Raw genomic sequence first — 21,081 nt, forward strand, 5'->3', positions numbered from 1 at the left:
AACAGCAAGGCTAATTAATTTGTTTTTCTGTGCGCTGAAGATGTTTGAGAGCTTTTATTGCCAGTTTTTTGCATTAAACACATCATAAATGTGTTACCTCCTATGCTGAAGAGCAAAGTAGGTAACACATTTATGATTCCCATGTTGGTCATAAGAAATTGATCGCTTAATTATTAAGTAGAACTGGAAGATATTTTTCACTTGGCCTTAAAATTAAAAAAAAAAAAACGCCACACACATTAAAAAAAATTGTTTATTAAATGACAACCAAGTACAAAAGACGTGGACCTAGTTCTCCTAAAATCTATCCTGATGTTTACTTCAAACACAGTCACACTTCACTATGATAAACGACCACATTAATGTGTTATTTTTGCCATTAAAGTAATAGTTCTGGGTCGGTAATGCCATAATTGCCAGCAAAAATACTTCCTTAGTGAAATACAAATATACTCTGAATCAGCACAAAGGTTTAAACAGCACTTTTGATTATCTGAGATTAAAACCAGCAGACTTTACGAGCGTACTACAGACACTAGAGCATATAAACATTTACATGTGCAGAGATCCATTCAGCTGCAGGAGTAGCTCAGAAGAAGTAGGCCTGCTCATATGCTGTGATGTTTGCGACATAGACAGGTGAGTAGCTGTAAATCAGTGAGGATTCCTCTTCTGCAGGACTGTCAAAGTGATGTAAACTTCTCCTTGCTAAACAAAGCAGAGCAGACATACATGTGGTTAGGTTACGTTAGAATAAAATAGCTTAATGGCGGTCATGTGAAAATCCTGTGAAAAACTAAGTATATGTTTACTTCTTTAATAGCAATTAATCAAACTCACTTGATAAAATAGTTTGCAAGTTTGGAGCGTTTAGGTGTGTGCTATAGTTTTTCCAGAAGAGGACATCCCAGCAAATTCACTTCAAGTGCAATACTCAGAAATTTAAAGAAACAAAACAAACAAGAGCCAAAACAAGACATCTCATACTCGGGCTTTAGTAACCATGTTAAATGCTACAATGCATGAGAGTATACTGATGGATACAAATATAGCTTGTTTGGAAGGGCTGCCAAGACAAAGTGACATTTTTCCTAAAAAGAACATGGCAGCACAGTTTAGGTTTGCAAAGATGCATCTGAACAAACTGCAAGATTTCTGGAACAAAGTTCTTTGGAAAGCCAAGACCAAAGTAGAGATGTTTGGAGAAAACCAAGAAAATGCAAATGAGCACTAACCCCTCACACCAGCTGCCAAGCACAATGGTGGGGGGGTAATTATTTGTGCTCTTTTTCCAGCCACAGGACCTGCATGCCTTGCAGTCACCAAGTTAACCATGAACTTCAAATACTAGTGATGCTCCATCACTGCATCTCACTGGGTGTTAGCTCGCTCTGCGGTAAGTAGTATCACTTCCCGTTCCTGTTACAGCGCACAGTGGGGCCTGTGTAGCCTTTCTACTTAGCCAATTTAATCGAAAGCGTCTAAATTCATAGTGTACTCTTCACGTGCTTTATCCAAAATTGTTGGGACAACGATCCCAAGCACAGCAGCAAACCTGCAACAGAATGGCTAAAAAAAAGAAATCAAAAGGAAAGAATCAAGGTGTTGCAACGGCCCAAATTCCAGACCTCAACCATAGTGAAATCCTGTCACGGGAACCTAAAGGTGCCATGCATAAACTGCAATCTTTAATGAACTGAAGCACTGCTGTAAAGAACAGAGGGCCCAAATTCCTCCACAGTGACGTGACAGACTGATAAAGTCACACAAAAGGATTACTTAAGCTATTGCCACTAAAAGTGGTTCTGCAAGCTACTAGTTTACACAGCACTGCATGGAGTCCTGTGAAGTTGTTGTTTTTTTTTGTTTTTTCACGTCTGCAAATGAAACTGATCAAAACAGGGCGATAAATATACCCACAGTTCTGAAAGCAGTTCATGAGAAGATAGCACGCTGTTTTATATAAGGTTTGCATCAGTGATGCTGATTAGTTAAGTTGGTTTCACCAGGAAATAGCGGTCACCACAAAGGTCAGAGACATTCATACTAGTGGCCTACTGGAAGTGATTTTGTAGGACTCCAGCAGCGCTCATCCTGTTCCTCGTTTCAAAAAGGAGCAGATACCAGTCCTGGTGATGTGTTAGGACCTTCTATAGCTCTGTCCAACCCCTTTTGGTCATTGTACACGCTGCTGTGTTATCCTGGAGGTGTTGGACTACCTGTGAAACCTATGTAGGGTCCATGTATCACCTTATGCTACCAGTAGTGACATTGACCCTAGCTGAATGCATCTGTTGAGTTCATGTAACACCAATGCAACTGAAAACTGATTAACAACTCCCTCTGCTTCTTATTCGACTAGATTAATATCCCAGTTTAATTGGGTTGATACTATACTCTGATTAAAAAGTGTTCCTTTAATTTTGTTGAGCAGTGTATGTCAGGGTCCTGGGACTGGGCGACCCAGGACCCCTGGGCAGTCATGGACCTGTGCTATTGTTGTGTATTTTGGTGTTGCTTCCCCTTCTCTGTGCTTGTGTATATGTGTGTGTGTGGGTGGCTGAGCACTTGTTTATAGGCGGCGTCAGGCCTGGAGGGTGTGGCCCTGCAAGGGGACTGGCCACACCCGAAGCCACACACCTGCTGCTGATCAGGCCTCGTCGGGGGAGCTACTTAAGAGAGTCTTGGAGCTCCCACCGACGCGGGATCATTGCTTGGGACTCCACGTTAGTTACCCAGTTTAGGTTTTGGTCGTGTAGTGTATGCCTGCCATTGTTCAGTGTCCTGACTGCTGCCGCTATTGTTTCCCGCAGGAGGAGCGTGGAAGGCTTAAGGAGCAGCGAGCACCGGGAGTGCAGACACGGGAGCAGAGAGCACTTGGAGGGCACGACACGGGAGTCTGGGGAAAAACACGGGGATTTATTGTTGTTTGATATCACCCTCTGTAAATAAACGCACTGCTTGAACTTTGAGCTCCGCGCCTGGGTCCTCCTTCCCCACATCCCCACAGTCTGCCAGCCAGACCGTGACAGTGTATGTTTTTTGATAATGCATGCTTGTCATGTTACCTTCATTGACAAAAAATTCAGCTAGCAGCGACGATAACTGCACAGCGTGACGGGAGTGAGGGAAGTTCAGCTTTCTGTACCACTGAAAACGATTCACCTCCGGGTGCCACTGAACTCCGTAGAAAGGATATCTTTTACCTGTCAGAACAAAACAATATATCTCTTGGTACAGTGCTGTTGCATGGAAATCCTTCAGCTTCCCAAATAAAAAAAATAAACCTTGTGACCTTCGAAAGTTGACACAAAGTGAGCTCCGTTCTTAGCGATGTTTGTTGACAAGATGGTGAAGAAACTCTGTAGCATCTCATTTTCCTGGAAGTCCTGTGAGAACATTCGTCATATTAGCAGTTATCATTTAAGTGTCTCTATTTGTTATTATTTTAACTCTCCTTCTTGTATGCAATACTCAGAACTGTTTGGATTTATTAGAAGAATTCGCTTTTGGGCTTCATTTCTACTAATGCTTTGTTTAATGTCCGCTCAAATGACGACAACTCTTTTCATGGCAGACAAATTCATTCTGAATGCAGATTAAAAGATATATCTGTAAAGTATATCTGTTAATCCCCTGCTGAAACGAACGCTCCTAACTGTGATCATTGGCTGGGATTTTATTTCTCCAAACAATAACTATTCAAAACCTAACAGAGGAAGTAAAACTTTCTGTTTGGCGACACTGGTCAGAAGAAGGCTCATGCTGTACCTTTATTGTAATTCCATAGTTGTGAAAATTGCCAGTCAGAGGTTCCTGGGTCAAAGCATTGATGAGCTCATCTGGGAAAGTATTGAACATCCGGCTGGACTGCACTTCTGCACGCAACACAAAAGGGTATTTGATTAAGTCCACTTATAAAATTGAACACATTTAACACAAAAGAAGAAAAAAAACATCTGAATAGATATGTCTGAAGGTTCTCAGTCATCCAGGTCATCGTAGTCAAAGGAGCTTACAAAGAAAAGCGTCTGGACTTCTTTAAGTTACTTGAAGACGTTTCACCTCTCATCCGAGAAGCTTCTTCAGTTCTGAGGTCAAATGGTGGAGAGTCCCAGATATAAACCTAGTGGGAGTAACCCCCCACAGAGGGACAAAAGGACCCCCTGATGATCCTCTAATCGCCTGAGCCAAGGTGTGAAACTGGGTGTGGGTCCCAATCAGCCAGAGTTTCGCCTTACATATCACCGCCTTTACCCAGGGGATGCCATACCCTGCATTTACGGACTTCCTAAAATCCACAAGGAAGCTGTCCCACTCAGACCCATAGTCAGTAGCATAAACTCAGCCACTTATAACATTGCTAAACACCTTGCTACCATCCTTGCGCCTCTTGTGGGGAACACCCCACACCACATCAAGAACTCCACCGACTTCACCGACAAGGTCCAGAAACTTACCCTGGATCCAGATGAAACCATGGTGTCCTTTGATGTAGTCTCTCTCTTCACTTGCATACCCACCACGGAGGCCGTGGAGACTGTCAGAAAACGACTACAAGAAGACAGCTCCTTGGAGGACAGGACCAACTTCACACCCGATCAGATTTGCACACTGTTAGACCTCTGCCTCACCACTACATATTTCAAATACAACGAAGGCTTTTACAGACAAAAACATGGCTGTGCCATGGGCTCCCCCGTGTCACCTATTGTAGCCAACCTTTACATGGAGGAAGTGGAAAGGAAGGCTCTTGGCTCTTTCAAAGGAAGAGTACCCAGCCACTGGTACAGATATGTAGACGACACCTGGGTCAAAATCAAGACACAAGAAGTGGAATCCTTCACTGCGCACATTAACGCTGTGGATAAAAACATCAAGTTCACCAGGGAAGACACAAAGGACGACTGTTTGCCTTTCCTGGACTGCGCTGTGCACATTGAAGAGAACGGCAAACTCAACATCGAAGTTTACCGGAAGCCCACACACACGGACCAGTACCTCCTCTTTGACTCCCATCACCCTCTGGAACACAAACTTGGAGTAATTAGGACCCTACACCACCGGGCAGAACATGTTCCCTCTAAGCCTGAAGGAAAAAAGAAGGAACACACACACATGTAAAGGAAGCACTCAAAACGTGCGGCTATCCTAAATGGGCGTTCTTAAAGTCAGCAAAGAGGCACAGAAAAGAAGACCAGACACCAGCGAGGGAGGATAAGGAGGACAGACGCAACAACATTGTCATCCCCTATGTAGCCGGTGTATCAGAGAAACTCAGGAGAGTTTTCTCCAAGCACGACATCCCAGTGTATTTCAGACCCAGCAACACGCTCAGACAGAAACTGGTTCACCCGAAAGACAAAACGCCAAAACACAGACTTAACAATGTGGTGTATGCTGTACAGTGCAGCAAGGAATGCCCAGACCTCTACATTGGAGAGACCAAACAGCCACTTCACAAGCGCATGGCACAACACAGAAGAGCCACCTCCACAGGACAAGACTCAGCAGTCCATCTGCATCTTAAGGATAAAGGACACTCTTTCGAGGATGCCAATGTTCACATTTTGGACAGAGAGGACAGATGGTTTGAAAGAGGAGTGAAAGAAGCCATCTATGTCCACTGTGAGCGACCATCTTTGAACAGAGGCGGGGGTTTACGACACCAACTCTCTGCCATCTATAATCCAGTTTTGAGATCCCTTCCCTGACGCCTTAACGCCCACTCACATCCTGGGCCATCTGACCTCAGGAATTCGCATGATAAGGTGGGGCCAGGTTTCACAATGAACGCACCCGAAACTCTGGCTGATTGGGACCCACACCCAGTTTCACACCTTGGCTCAGGCGATTAGAGGATCATCAGGGGTCCTGTGGTCCCTCTGTGGGGGGTTACTCCCACTAGGTTTATATCTGGGACTCTCCACCATTTGACCTCAGAACTGAAGAAGCTTCTCGGATGAGAGGTGAAACGTCTTCAAGTAACTTAAAGAAGTCCAGACGCTTTTCTTTGCAAGCTCCTTTGACATCTGAATAGATATATCAGTTTAGGATAAGACAATCTAGGCAATTTAACTGTTCAGAGATCTTCAGAAGTCATCATAGCTGATATGTCTAACCTCACACTCTGAAGAAAGGCAAAAATAGACTTTTGGGGGGAATAAATTTGAATATTTTTTGATGCATCTCAGTTTGATTATTTTATTTGTTCTCTAACTGACAAAGCTTTTGAGAACAATTTAATAATTTAACAATTTAATGCTTCAAGAGATCCATCATCATCATCCCTGTGCCCAAGAACAACAAGCCCTCATGCCTAAATAACTACTGGCCAGTTGCACTGATTCATCCTCCATCCCAAACACCACAGATCCGCTCCAGTTCACCTAATGACTCAACAGATCCACGGAGGACGCCATCGCCCATGTTCTGCACACCATCCTTAGCCACGTGGACAAAAAACAGGGTAACTATGTGAGACTGCTGTTTGCTGATTACAGTTCAGCATTTAACACAATAGTGCCCAGCAGACTGTTCACAAAGCTGAGGGATCTATCTAGGACACAACAGCCGTCTGTGTGCATGGGTGTTGGACTTCCTCACTGGCAGAACTCAGGTGGTGAGGGTGGGTAGGTGCGTCTCCGACAGCATCACCATCAACACAGGAGCGCTACAGGGCTGTGTCCTCTCTCCACTGCTCTACTCCCTCTGCACTTCAGACTGTGTGGCCACCCATGGCTCCAATACAATTATGAAGTTTGCTGACGACACAGTGGTGTTGGGTGCCATCTCCAATAACAATGAGGCGGCCTACATGGATGAAGTGAAGAATCTGGCATCGTGGTGCCGGAACAACCAAGTGGAGCTGAACGTCTGCAAGACCAAGGAGCTGGTGGTGGACTTCAGAAGGAGTAAGCACAGAGACTACAAGCCCATTACCATCAACGGCGCTCCAGTGGAGACGGTATAGTCCTTCAAGTACCTCAGTGTCCACATCTCCTCAGATCTGACATGATCTGCCCACATTCAGGTCCAGTCCTAAAAGGCTAGGCAACGCCTGCACCACCTACGACAACTGAGGAAGTTCAGGGTCTCTCAGGGATCCTCAGGACTTTCTATGCAGGCGCTGTGGAGAGCATCTTCACACAGAACATCACATACTGGTATGGGAACAGCTGTGTCAAGGACAAAAAAGCTCTTCAGAGAGCGTACAGCAGAACGCTGCTGCAGGACTGCTCTCCCCTCCCTTCAGGACATCTATACCAGGAGATGCTGCTCTAGAGCAGCTCAGATACTGAAGGACCCGTTGAAGGTTCCACACCATCCGGGCAAGAACAGAGGCTCAAGAGGGGGTTCTTAGGGTAAGAGTAAAGTTAGGGTCAAAGAATTACAACAGCAACCTCATCCAAAGAGCACATCACATATATGCAGAAAGAGCATTTAAAGTTGGGGCCAAAAATCCCCCAGATTTGTAAATTGCCTCTACTGACACCAATTGTTTTGTTCAGGCACTCTTCTGCAAAAAATTTCTAACCACTGAGAAAAAAAAAGTTCCAGCTAGCTTGCTTGCATGCATGCATACATACAAAAACACATTCCTCCAGTTAATTCAAAGAGTAAAAAAAATAACACAGATTCACATAAAGACAGCAACCAAGCACGAACCTGTGGTTAAGTTGAGGGGCAATGCTAAGTTCTCAGCTGGGGTTTTTGTCAGGAGATTTTCACCAGCCACCAGCACAGTGAGTAGCTGCATTCCCATGCATGTGCCCCAAATAGGGAAGTAGTCCCCGGCATCATTAGCCTGAAAGTCACAGGAAGTTGGAAATGTAATTTTTCTGCACCAACAGCAGGAAACCAAAACGAAAATTTACGCTAACATACAAAATGTTGCTAATTTTTTTTTCCCTTTTGCAATCAACAGTAGCTTAAATGTCCTGCACATGTAGGGCAAGTGTACGTCATATTAACAAACTAGTCTTGATCTTAAACAATGTTCTCTGTGCAAAGATTAACCTCAAACTATTAATAATTGATTGAAGTTAACGTTAATTTTGTAGAGCAGAATTTCAAAATGCCAAGTGTAAGTGTTCAAATGTCGTTAAAGAAGAAGCTCTTATTTTTCTTTGCTATTAAGCATTGGAAACCTTCAGGACAGGTACAAGATCTTCCCCTAAGAGGAGTTCATTTCTGCACAAACGAGACAGGCTTTGAAGCAGAAAACAATAAACAGAGAATGATGTTCTATACTAACCGCCAGAGCGAGCCTGTAAAAAATCTTCGCCACCCGGGCAAAGTCTGAAGTCTCCAAATCTGCATTTCCCCCAATGAAAATCAACCTGAACCGACATCACATGGCAAATAATGTAATCTATTTAGACACAAATTTCAGTTGCCAACACATTTAAATCAATATACAGCAGCTCACCCGTTTATCTTCATGAAAATGTTCTCATATTCAGATGTAGTCAGAGTTAATCTGTGCAGGGAAACAAAAAACAATGAGCGTTGTACTATTTTCCATTGTTCAGACTACACAATGGTGAGCTCACACAGGGGGGTCAACTTCTTCTTCTTCCACAAAATGTCAGCAACAACGTAAACATTAGGCGAGTTAACATTCACCTAATGTTGAACGCTGATGCAAAGTCACCAAGCTCCAATGACTCAAAATGAGTCTCCTTAAAAAAAAACTAAAAAAAACCCCTCTCTCTGTTTTTAATATGCAGATTTAAAGACACTGTTGTTTTGAGTGAGGTTTAATAGGCATAATGAGCTCTAAATACACCCAGTTCTTTCCTTTTCATTGGAGCCAACAGAACAGACTTCTTTAAAAGCTCATCTTTACTCTTAAATGACTCAACCCACCTTATAGGCATCACTCTGCTGCCCCCAGACTCGATGTATTTCACGTAAGAGGAAGGTATGTAAGTCCTCCCAAATGGTTTCATAATTTCATCTGTAACAACCTGAGTTAAAACACCTGTGGAACAAAAATCACAGCAGCTCTGATTGAACAGTCAACAGGGACACAGCTACAGAAGTGATTCGCTCTGCTTTCTAAAGATGTGCATCTCTGAGTGAAATACCAAATATAAAGTCCTGATGGTGTATTTTACTCACCTATCACAGATCTGTCATTCACAGCCTCGTTGTTGCGTTTAGTCGGCATAGCTCTGCTGCAGCAGAAGCAGCAGGCAAAAAACAAGCACAGATAGGTCGAAACACCTGTGTTAAACATGTTTTTGGTCACCAGCTTAGTTCAGCAGAGCAGTCTTCTTTTACAAAGCTGTCAGAGCTGTGGATAATGAAAGCAGCCGACTTGTATAAGTCGTGTTAGAACAGGATATAGTCAGTTCAGGGAAGTGAGGAATGCCCAGATTTACATGTGACAACTCCTGTACCGCACATGCCGGTCAAGCAACATGACTGCTGAGGTAAACAAAGGTTTTGCTGACAGCGCGGAGTTTTTGGCAACATTTTTGATCATTGAGTTTATTGGAAATTACGTAGCCTCATTGGTTTGTTCTGAGGTTTATAGTAGAGGACATGTGACCACTATAGCAGCCAGCTGCAGGTTCATGTATGGATAAAAACTGCTGTCAGACAAGTTTCTGTTCCAAAGTTAAAGTTTAAAAAGTTTAAAGGTGTTGCAGGCGTATTTTTCCAATAGTGTTGTTTAAATACAAGTTCCTCATAAGAGACCAAAATAACAATCCCCATGCATGACTGTCGCAACTTTTCTAATGCTTTATGTTAAAGTGGCAAAAACAACTGATTTTGTAACCGATACAGTTGATTCACAGATTGTGTAACACATGTTTTTTGTAACTTCAACCACTGATGAACACACATTCCTACCTTAAATTATGCAGACAGATGGCTTATGGTTTAGGAAGAGGGTAAAAAAAAAAAAAAAAAAAAAAAAAAAGCAATTGGTGCTCCAAGGGTTTCTAATACAGCCCGCCCAAATTCTTGCGGGCATAAGGAAACACTGACATGAAGGCTGCTTGTGTAAATGGAAAAATTCAACATTCGGTTTAGGCAAACACACGTTATGCAACAACAAGATGTTATTGTAACCACCGAAGCTTAACATGCATTTAAATGCCATACATAATGTTTATGTAAAATGTCACTTAATGCTTTACTTTCATATGTTAAAGGACTAACCTGAATCACTAGGAAGGATTTGAGTCACCAAAACAACTGTGCACCATTTGAGCACTCCAGCCTTTCCACTCATGGAGGATTGTTTGCATCCCGAGCTTTCTTCCAAATGGGCAAAAGTACAACAACTCCAAAAAAGGCATAGTTTGGTATAAACTGGACTCCGTGAGCAGAGTCAAGCAGATGTTTGCATGTCTTCATTAGAAAACGGAAAAGCAGGTTCTTGTAAGTGACTAGTTGCTTAACTGAGTTAACAGCCATGCTACTGGGAGCTCTGTCAGACAGGAGAGTGACTATTAGTGGAGTACCAGGTAAGTAGGAATGAGTATTGCTGTATTTGTAATTGATTGTAAAAGTCTAACATAAAAAGATGGCATGGGGGAGTTCAAAAGGAGTACTTGGTCAAAAGGACGCAGGCGGAGACCTTGTAAGTCATTCCACTTGCAGGTAGTAAATAAGAAAAACTGCCTGGAGGTGCTCACAGTCCACAGGAGTGTTTGACTTGGAGTTCAAAGGTTTCCTGGCAGCTAGAGGAGGAGCAGAAAATACAGGTTACACAAGGTAAGTGCAGGAAATTACTCAAAACCAAGGAGGCCTGACGGTCACCATGTCAGGACAATCTGAGAACTGTGGCACCCAACAGCCAAGCTCTTGATTACGCCATAGAAAACAGCTGGGGGAACGACAACATGAGCCAGAAGGCTCCACCCAGGGGCGGATCAGAGGGAAGGTGCTAGCCAAGCTATTCCACCTGAGGCTAAGAACAGAGGTTAACAAATAATAAAAAATAAATAAATAGAAGTAAACCATGACAAAATCAGGATGCTATAAAATGTAAATAAAAACTGAAACCCCCCCCCCAAAAGGTAAACTGAACATCAAGAGATTTTTGTTTCTAAAAAATAAAAGCTTATCAAGTTATCTTACTGTTACTAAATGTAAGGTATATATGTAAGGCAATACTTTCCTCAAAGAAATTGTGAAACATGATATTGTGTTGCTTGGTAGTCATGTCAACGAGTCACCCCTGATGGAAGCAAGCTTGTCAGATTTTGCTCTAGTATCTGTTGTCAGATCTGAAGACTCTTCATATCATTCAAAAGGTCTGAAGGGACGTTGTTGCCTGGAAAATATTTCTCCCTGTTAATGTATCCCATCAACAGATAGTCCAGGTATTCCTCATCAGTGTCATTCCAAATGTCACCATAGACATTTTTTTCAAGATTTGTCACACCAATGACAACTCTCTTTAGTGACATTGGCATAACCAGATCAAAACATGTTTTGGTGTCACTTATTCTTGTCACAGAAAACCTTGCAATCCCAGGGGTCATTTTGATGACATTTGTAGCAGTTGCCCTGCCATATAAGCCACAAGGTACTGGACTCCAAAAGATGGTACCGCTTTTGAATTTGTGTGTTACAGGAAGAGCAGCTTCAGTCCCCATGACCGCCTCATAAGACCTCATATCATTGTCCTCTTCAGAAACCGGCTCATCCATATTTCTGTTTTGTGTCCTCTGCCTTTAGCAGAGCAAAATCTAAATTTAAATACAATTTTTAAAAGGCCGTTTTATGTTTTTAAAACCTAAAAACAAGTCTGTGCTGACCCCTACACAAGAGGAAGATTAATCTGTCTCCAGTATATTCAGTTCAGTCGTCAGATAACAACGAATTATGATAAATGATACACAGACATCAGATAACGTTTAGTGTTTCTGTTAAGCTGTTTTAATGGATGTACACTTAACAATTTATTCTACAGAACATATTAGAAAAAAACAAACTTTAAAAATTTCCTCACAGGATGCAGGGATCGAGTAAGAAAATGGAGTTAAAACCAAACTTAAGCTTACACATACCGATACGATTATTGGATTAGTAAACTGCAAGTCCTCAAACATCACATTTATATGTCCCACAGTGTTTGTCTTTTCAAAATACTGTACATTTATGGTAAAGACATTTGCTTCAGTCTCCAGGCAGATAACTTCAGATGCTACAGCTCTTTTATTCCAGGATATTCACACAGCTAAATTTGGTCCTTTCAGTCACACATTAGTCTAATTGAGAGTGGTCCTAACATCCATGGGAGCAGTGATCTTCATCTTCAAATGGCAAATAAATAATACGCTGGTCAATTCAGTTTTTCTCTGAAAAGAAAATAGACAAAATGGTACAAACTTAAACTCAAATAATAAATATTTATTTATTATTCAAATTATGAATTGGCACAGTTAGGTCCTCGTGTTTTTGCTGGCTTATACAGAAAGCACTTCATATGATTCTTAATCTTAGAAATGATTTAAAACTAAAATTATTTAACTACAAAAGTCTGGAAAACTTGTTTTTCAGAATAAGGAACAATCATGCATACCTGACACAGATTTTTGTGATCAGATGATTTTCTTATTGTATACATAAAACGTAGTAATCTAGTTTTAAAGTAGATAATATATTTCAAACAAAATAGCAAAACAATATCAAGCAGACAGACTTACCTCTGAGTCTTTGTATTTCCTGACAAAGATCTTTACACACAGCTGCCAGCAGCTCTTCTTTTGGCTTCAAACCATCCAGAAATACTGGGGGGAAAATGCCACATTAAAAAACCCCACATCAGTGTCATTTATTTTATCATTCAGTGATAGTGCAGTTTGTTTGTTTTGTTTTGTTTAATAATCATTTGTTCTAATCATCACACATGCATTTTTACCAAATTCTGATGTGTCGCTCTCGATCTCTTCTCGGTTTTTCAGGTACATTGGCCACACGTATCCGTCAAAGTAGCCAGGAGGATCAGGAGGTGTGTACACTCTTAAACTGTTGAAGACAGCAAAGAAGGTAGACACAGTTACTTTCTTTTTTTTTGCATTAAGCGATACAACAGAATAAAAGTGCACAAAAAATGTCAAAAACTTCATATAAATACTCGATAATTAAATAAATACCTTCGTCTCCTCTTGCAGGCATCATAAGGTATTTCCATGAAATATTTTTTGTCAAACAGTTCATCCAGAGGCCTGGAAGGGTAAAACATAATAAACCAGTAGAAATCTCCATCAGATAAACACAATTCACAAATTCTTCAGTATAAATTATTATTTCTATTTATATCTGTCAGTTTTTTCTAGAAACAATAACACATTAATCAGTGCTGTATCTTTGCCTAACATTTAACGTAAGGCTCAATAATTGCCCCAAGTGATTTAAAAAAAAGAATTTCATAAAAACTGACATGAACAGCAAATTCCAGTATTATAAACAAAGTATTTAGTTACTTTCCAAAATATAAAGTCCTGTAAATCTTAAGCTTTCATTTGCTAAATTTATAACTGAAACACACATGATGTCCTTTTATTTAATCCTCATTTGTGTACCTGTAGTTGAAAATGAGGAAGCCTTCCACTATGAGCACGAACACCTGGTTATCGACTGATGGTTCTATAAGCTGGGTCTCCAGGCCTTGCTGTCTGAGGAACGACTCGGGATCTCTTCGCCAGGAGTCAACGTCCCTCATCATCATCTGCATGTGCAGAGCCTCGAGGACTTAAATAGACCAGTGAGCATGACTTTCTTTCACATTTTAAATGAAAAAAATTTAATAACTGAATGAATATTACATCCATTGTTTGGATACTTCTCCTTTATTTTCTGCCATTGTGGCTTTTTTATATCTTTCAGACTGTTGATTGACAAAAAGTGATTTTTAAGGTGTCACCTTGAGTTCTGTGAAACATTTTTACCATTTAATTTTAATTTGATTGCAATGAATGGAGAAGAAAATCAGTGATACCCCACATTACAATACATTACAATACCCTGTATTTCTTTTTAAAAATGCTTAGAAATGTTATTGTAGTCAACCAACCACGTTTCTATATTTTACATACATTTTTATGCAATTTTAAAACATGTAAAGGATTTCTTAATGTCCTTACACTATTTTTCACAGTTATTGACCCTAATAGTGGTGCATATTAACATTTTCAGACTTTAAAAACTTCTCCAGTTTGCTAAAACTTGGGAACTCGTGTATTAAAAAAAAATACCACAGGTCATATTTTTAGATGGACAGATGAACTACAAATTCTGTAGTGATCATAAGTCTGGATATCAAAGATGAATGTAGCCATCAAGTCTGAAATGTGAAGCTGAAGGACAAATGCCATAAAACCTGCAACCTTTCTACTGACCAGTAGGGGGCGGTTTTTCTTGCTGCACAAAGAAGTCTAATTGCATAGAGGTCTATGAGAAAAAACAACCTATTTCTAGCTTTTATCACCACAGGTTTTTCCAATAATCTGTCCTAGATAAGTCTTATCTAATATGTTGTAATACGGTGTAAAGCAAATTGTCCTTACTGTCATATTGCTTGAACCCATTGCTGTCCATCGGCACCTCAGAGTCATCCTGAAGAAAGAAGCATATGTGATGCTTGCACCAAGGCTGGAAAAGTAGCAGTATGCCTTGAACACAGCCTCACAGTCTACCTTAAAATATGAATCCTGTGCAATGATGCAGCTGTTGGGTATTTGCTCTTGCAGACTTGAGGCAAGTGTAGTTTTTCCTCCATTGGTCATCCTAAAGGAAAAAGAACATACATTAACTAATGAACATGTACTTTTAACAGTAAATCTACAAAAATAGCCTTGATATTTTTTTTAATGTTTGCCTCTTTCATTTAACTAAACTCTCTGAAATTACAGTCAATACAGAAATAATAATAATAATGGATACTTTATTGATCCCCATGGGGAAATTACTTGTTTTTCTCTGCATTTGACCCATTCACTCAGTGAAGCAGTGGGCAGCCCACTAAGCAGGCGCCCGGGGAGCAGTGTGTAGGGACAGTACCTTGCTCAGGGGTACCTCAGGGTAGCCGTTAAGTGGATTCGAACCGCCGACCTTCCGATCATGGGGCGACCACTTTACCTACTGAGCTATCCCTGCCCCAGGGATGTTTATCTGTAAAATGTCCTGCTCAGCCAGTGTTTCCTTCCATTATCGAAATTACTGCAACTGACAAAGAGGTTTCTTGCCATCCATATGTTCATGAATAAATAACTGAATACGTTTTTTAATTATTCTGATGCTCCTTTTTGTCTCTCCCTTTGTTTTGTCTCTTAATTTCTTTTCCACTTCCTGTTTTATTTGCCTTTCCTATCTTTTTTTCCACCTGCACCTTGTCATCACATATGACAGTTTTCCTGCCCTCTTTCTAGTTTCACCTTTGTCTAATCAGCCTTGTGTGTATATACACTCACTGGTCACTTTATTAGGTACACCTCCTTAACTGCTTGTGAATATCTAATCGTCCGATCATATGGTAAATGGTAAATGGCCTGTATTTGTATAGCGCTTTACTTAGTCCCTAAGGACCCCAAAGCGCTTTACACTACATTCAGTCATTCACCCATTCACACACACATTCACACACTGGTGATGGCAAGCTACAATGTAGCCACAGCTGGCCTGGGGCGCACTGACAGAGGCACATGGCAGCAACTCATTGCATTTATGCATGTAGACATGATGAAGATGACCTGAAATTAAACCTTGATTGGGGGAAAAAGATGATTTAAGTTTTTTTTAATGTGGCATGGTTGTTGAGCCAGGTTGTTCAAAAACTGCTAATCTACTGGGATTTCTGGGTTTTAGAGCTGCAGAAGACCACAACAGGTGTCACCAACATCGGCTACATCAGCTACAATTCACACAATCTCACCAAAATTGGACAACAGAAGTTTGCAAAAATGTTGCTGGGTCTGATGAGTCTCAATTTCTGTTGCAATATTCAGACGGTACGGTCAGAATTTGGTGAAAACAACATGAACTGTTCAGGCTGGTAGTGGCCACCAGAGTCCCTGGATCTGAATCTAATAGAGTACCTATGTGTCACGGTGAAATGGGAGAGTCACATCATAAATGCTGACAAAACTACAGTAACTGTGCTTCATAGCCTTATTTTAAAGTGTTGTTTATTTGATTCGATATAGGTCAACTCTTGCTTTATTTTATGATTTAAGGTGTAAATGTCCTCATGACATTTTTCATATTTTGGGCCTCTTTTAATTAAATTACCTTTAACCACACAGAAAGAAACAGAAAAGGGCAGAAAGCTTGTAATGTCCTGATGCACGCTCCATGTGACGAAATCCCAGAAATCTGATTCTGTTCCTCTGGACATAACGTAGCGTTTTAGCAAAAGTTAAAATGCTACATCCAGATGAACAGAATCAACTTTCTGGCAGTAACGCTGTAATGTATTTACTGCCAGGTCATGCCAGTGAACAGCATCCCACTCTTTCATTGATAGTTGCTTCACAGGCTTGCCTCAAAGTTCATTTCAAGACCTGCCCACTCCTTTGGCAGCAGGTTTTTGTCCATAGTCATAGTCAAATCATAACAACAGTCGCCTCAAGTCGATTTATATTGTAAGGTAAAGACTCTGCAATAATCAGTGTTGGGTAAGTTACTTTAAATTAGTAAATTACTAGTTACTTCTATAAAAAGTAACTCAGTTATCTCAAGTTACTCGTTACTTTCAAAGTAACTAGTTACTAAGGTAAGTAACTTTGGCTTTACTCAGAATTCTCTTGTTAATGTGTTGCTTCCCTAACTTGGATACCCGGCAAGGATGCCAGTCTTCTAGCTTGCTTACATGTTAGCACTATCCTGCCACAAGTGCAGTGTGCCACCTATCAACAGAAAGGAAAAAATAATATGCATATTTCCAGGAGAGAAATCCCAGGCCTGGACTATCGTCGACTTCCACCATGATTCTAGCCCTACATCACAGCATCACATGCGCTTTTTACATCCAACAGGAAAACTGCAATCGTGTTGCTTTCGATTGTACTCAGAACTCGGAAATTCTGCCTTCCGAATAGGAAGCTGTAGGTAACACCAGACTGCATACAGGGCTGGACTGAGACAAAAAATTGGCCCTGGGCATTTTGACTAGCCCACCATTATAGGAAAAATCATAAACCCTTTAAATGAAAAAAAAAAAAAAAAAACGCTGTTGTGACAGTGATGTACACTGTTCTGATGGTATATATGCATCAATCTATCAATCGTTTGTTGTAAGACTCTGATAATTATTAAATAAACGCTAGATATTTTAAATGAGAATAAGAAAGAAAAGTATTTCTTTGTGCCCCCCTCTCCCTGTTAATGCCCTACCTGGCCCCCTGGCAAAAACTTTGCTAGATCCGCCCCTGCACAGTTACCAGCTGTCGGCTACAAAGGATCCTGGTGCTATTTGTCTCTCAGAAACAGTTCATAACTTCCCTTCAACTCATTCATGTCACCTAAAAGGTAAACCTGTTTCTCCATCACCTGTTCAGCTATGATGATTCAGTAAGGACATCTCCTGGTTTCATCTTCACGTTTCCCTCTCACCACATATCCAAACCGATATCATGACCAGCAGCTTTACAGCTATGGCTCCAGCAAACATCAGCTGATACTAGAAAGTAATATTAAATAAATTCTAACAACAGGTGATCAAGCTTAAACGTGCTGCTGTTGTTTAGTGCGACCGCGTTCGCTGGTTTCTGCTTTCGGGCGCAAAGTGAGCGATTAACAAACAAGAGAGAAAAGACGATCAGCTGATCATTGATCAGTTTCATGATTGAAGTAGCAACAGGAGAGGGCGGGGGAGAGAATGAGAGAAGAAGAAGCAGCTGCGCAGCAAAGACACAGAATAACTCCAGCTTTGTGTCTTTTTCATTCTAGCTGAAGTATGGGACAAACTGTGTTCCTGTTCAGCTCAATACAAAACGCGTAATATTTTCTCTGAATACCGGACGATTCCGTTTTTTACTGGACGGTTGGCAACTCTACTAACTAACCTTATGAATAAAATAAAGTTCAGTATCAGTAACATCATAGCACCCACCCAGCTGTAGAAACTCCGTCATGCTAGCTAGCACGCAGTACGAAAAAGTCAGCACAACGAAAATAAACTCCACCTAAACTTGGCTTATATCTGACCCAGATAGACTACAGGTCATAACTTCTTACCTGAAGTTCAGTTCACCTGACACTCGGGCCGGTGGCCACCTCGGGTCTCTTCTCCTGCCTCCCCTTTCCCTCATCCACCTGCTGGCCTCCACCACTTGCTAATGTTACTGAATCTGTGGAAGCTCCGCCATAGCCACCACACAAAGTAACGAATAACGACTCTATCTAAATCCCAGTGACGATTAACGCATTCCTGATCTTGGCATAGAAACTAGTTACCGTGCTCGTTACCACAATAATAACGTAGTTACTGTAACGCGTTACTTAATACCACATTGCATTAACTACTGGCAATAATAAAGAGGAAAACAATCAGACGAGGAAGCACTTGGAGACAGCGGGAAGGAAAAACTCCCTTTTAACAGGAAGCAACCTCCAGGAGAACCAGGATAAGGAAAGGGCAGCCATGTCCAACTAGCAGTAACTCCCATCACTCCTAGTTGTAATATGCACCAATCAATATATATCATGGTCACAAATATTTAAAAAAAACAAATTTAACCCCTTAGTGCCTAGTGTACTATATTTCATACATAAGTTTTTTGTGAGTTTTTGAGACTTCTACATCAACATCATTCTGATTTTCCCCCCTCAAGAAACCTAAATAAATGCCATGGTCCTGGGTTAGTTTCTGGTTGTATATTTGTGACTTCTAGTTCTTAGGCTTTTGTTACTGAGCCTCCTCATGTGTTCCAGGTGTCACATCTCGTCAAATTATGTTCTCATTTCTGTTCTTCCCCAGTTCCAGCATCGAGTCTCTGTCTGTGTCTCATGTTTCCTGTTTTATTTTGATAGTTCCTCATCTTGTGTTAGTGTATTCTGTTTTGCTTCCTCCCGGTCTCTTGGGTGTGATTAGTCCCAGCTGTATTTTCCTCCTGGTCCTCATTCCCTCGTTACTCTTTTGTGTATTTAGTCCTCTGTCTTCCACTGTCTGTCACTGGTTTGTCTTTTCTCCCTCTGTGTTTCCAGGTTCCTTGTTTTCATGTATTGGTTAGCTTTCCCAGTTTAGGTTTTGTTACTTCCCTTCCTGCCTTTTGTTTGTAGTTTTGTTCAGCCCCCACGAAAAGGCTCACTTTTTGTTCAACTCCTCGCTCCGTCTCCATTGTGTGCTTTTGGGCCCACACTCTCTTCACTCTACACCGTCTGCTGTAGCAGACGTCAGAAAAATTGCACAATACATTTTTAATTATCTAGCAATTATTTCATGGTACAGACTTTAAAGGGTTAAGGTATCCTCATTGCAAATGTTGCTCATTATTTTTATTTATTGTAAAATTAAAAAAGAATAACTGATTATTATGGTGCTATCAGCATCAGTTAGGCCCTAGCTGGTTCTGTTTATTTTTTGTGTGAATGGGTGGATGACTGGTTGTGTAAAGTGCTTTGGGGTCCTTAGGGACTAGTAAAGCACTATATAAATACAGGCTATTTATCTGCAAAATGTGTTGTCAAATGCAAAATAAATGGTTTAAATTCTTTAAGGAACTTTTTTTTTATTTTGAAAAAAGTTGTTAAAATAGTACCAGTTGACATGTTTTTATAACACTCTCAGCTATTTGTATATCAGCCTAAAAATAGATGTAGTTAGGGGTACAGCCAGCATTTGCCCCATATCAAACTACACCCATCCGCAATTTTGGGTGTGGTCTGAGGTTTAACTAGAAAACTTTAAAATGCAGATAAGTAAAGAATTCCTGCATGCTGTTGGTAATAAATAGGCAGTGCAAAGTTCAGTGCCCCTTCTTTCATCCTTCCATCAGCCTATGTACCATTTTCTGAGGAAGGGTTATCTTAAAACTGCACCTTCTACTGTGGAGGCAGATATTCAAAGCATGGTTCGCAAACCTTTTTTTGGAATATTTAAAATAAGCATTTGCAGACAAGGTTTGCATTGATCATCATTAAACACATAACATTAGATTAATACTAGGAGAATCAATGCAATTATCTGTTGTATTTAAGTTATATTTAAGTAAAAAACCCAGGGAGATTGGGGCTCACATGTCTAAAGAGTAAACAACTCTTATCAGTGTTTTGACATCACTGCCATATGCAGTGGCTTACTAACACGTGTGCCCTCTGCTACTCTGTGATACATGCATGCTAAACAGCACTGGTGAGTAATTTAACATTTAATAAACTAATATATTTTGTTGCCTTTCTTATCTGCCTGTACTTTCTACTCATATGAGCAATTACCAAAAAGGATTTCACATTAAAAATTAAAATAAATAAATAAAACTCGAGCATGGAAAATATCCTCAAATGTCCCAAAATGACCTAAAAAGAAGTAGGCTGTAAAATTGGTGTTTTGCAAAAGGTTCAAAATTATTAGTGTGTTTAATCACTTACCCACCAATTCCTACAATTAGTGTCTTCATTCCACTTGTCTGCGTCTGTTCGCTGCAAAGCTACCGATTTATAGAACTTGTAATACTAACGTAATTAAGAAGTCACGTGCAAATGTATACACCACGCTGGTAGCTAGTCCTGCGAACGCAACAGTCCTCCCACGTGCTATTCTGGACGCTTACGATTTGCCGTTGGAGCCTCCACGTCACTCACGACCTGCCCATTGAGGGAAAAAAACATTTGTTTTGTTTTTTATTCATGTTGTTTTCTCTTCTTTAATCATTTATTACATTTTATACTGATATGTTCGTACTCAAATATTTATTTGCAAAAAAAATGTTTCAAAGTGTTACAACTTAAATCTAAACATGTACAGTTATGAAATAACAATAAAAAAACAAAAATGAATTTTAAGAAAATGTAAATATATTTATACTTAATATATAGTCTATCATTATAATCTATAATATAATCTATAATTTGTTTGTTGTGAAATGTTGAAAACTTGGGAAAAAAACGCTGCAT

General features: G+C 40.5%; 2 protein-coding genes across 6 annotated transcripts; both read right to left on the reverse strand.

The window, feature by feature from the left end:
- Positions 1-272: 272 nt before the first annotated feature.
- On the reverse strand, positions 273-11,438 carry LOC308404627 (gamma-glutamyl hydrolase). Of its 2 annotated transcripts, XM_080894767.1 has the most exons (10): positions 10,598-11,438; positions 9,127-10,447; positions 8,872-8,986; positions 8,432-8,482; positions 8,258-8,342; positions 7,669-7,807; positions 3,772-3,878; positions 3,296-3,389; positions 3,069-3,206; positions 273-708 (listed from the first exon to the last, which is right to left on the reverse strand). In XM_080894767.1, exons 2-10 carry the CDS (start codon positions 9,242-9,244, stop codon positions 590-592), a joined length of 966 nt encoding a protein of 321 aa, XP_080750893.1. In that variant the 5' UTR covers positions 9,245-10,447; positions 10,598-11,438; the 3' UTR covers positions 273-589. The 2 variants fall into 2 exon arrangements, with proteins under 2 accessions (XP_080750893.1, XP_080750892.1); XM_080894766.1 differs by having other exon boundaries at positions 9,127-11,438.
- A 141-nt stretch (positions 11,439-11,579) lies between these two features.
- nmrk1 (nicotinamide riboside kinase 1) lies at positions 11,580-20,715 on the reverse strand. Of its 4 annotated transcripts, none has more exons than XM_080894772.1 (8): positions 20,561-20,710; positions 14,667-14,757; positions 14,538-14,586; positions 13,554-13,699; positions 13,125-13,196; positions 12,890-12,996; positions 12,675-12,758; positions 11,580-12,326 (listed from the first exon to the last, which is right to left on the reverse strand). In XM_080894772.1, exons 2-8 carry the CDS (start codon positions 14,747-14,749, stop codon positions 12,316-12,318), a joined length of 552 nt encoding a protein of 183 aa, XP_080750898.1. In that variant the 5' UTR covers positions 14,750-14,757; positions 20,561-20,710; the 3' UTR covers positions 11,580-12,315. The 4 variants fall into 4 exon arrangements, with proteins under 4 accessions (XP_080750898.1, XP_080750897.1, XP_080750896.1 ...); XM_080894771.1 differs by having other exon boundaries at positions 11,587-12,326; positions 20,557-20,715; XM_080894770.1 differs by having other exon boundaries at positions 11,602-12,326; positions 13,554-13,722; positions 20,561-20,705.
- Between the last annotated feature and the right edge of the window lie 366 nt (positions 20,716-21,081).

This window comes from Rhamphochromis sp. 'chilingali', assembly GCF_963969265.1.
Source record: "Rhamphochromis sp. 'chilingali' genome assembly, chromosome: 10".
Taxonomy (NCBI): Eukaryota; Metazoa; Chordata; class Actinopteri; order Cichliformes; family Cichlidae; genus Rhamphochromis; species Rhamphochromis sp. 'chilingali'.

Bases quoted from the DNA above. Each gene is read 5' to 3' on its own strand.
- LOC308404627 (XM_080894767.1), bottom strand. From the start codon at position 9,244: ATGTTTAACACAGGTGTTTCGACCTATCTGTGCTTGTTTTTTGCCTGC. The intron at 3,879-7,668 runs GTTCGTGCTTGG...TGTTGCGTGCAG, and splicing joins GCCCCTCAACTTAACCACAG to AAGTGCAGTCCAGCCGGATG. The intron at 709-3,068 runs GTAACATGACAA...TGCTTTGTTTAG, and splicing joins TGAATTTTTTGTCAATGAAG to CAAGGAGAAGTTTACATCAC.
- nmrk1 (XM_080894769.1), bottom strand. From the start codon at position 20,585: ATGAAGACACTAATTGTAGGAATTGGTGG. The intron at 14,758-20,556 runs GTAAGTGATTAA...TTTTTCCTTTAG, and splicing joins CTAATTGTAGGAATTGGTGG to GATGACCAATGGAGGAAAAA. The intron at 13,723-14,537 runs GTAAGGACAATT...GGTCTATTTAAG, and splicing joins TGGGTTCAAGCAATATGACA to TCCTCGAGGCTCTGCACATG.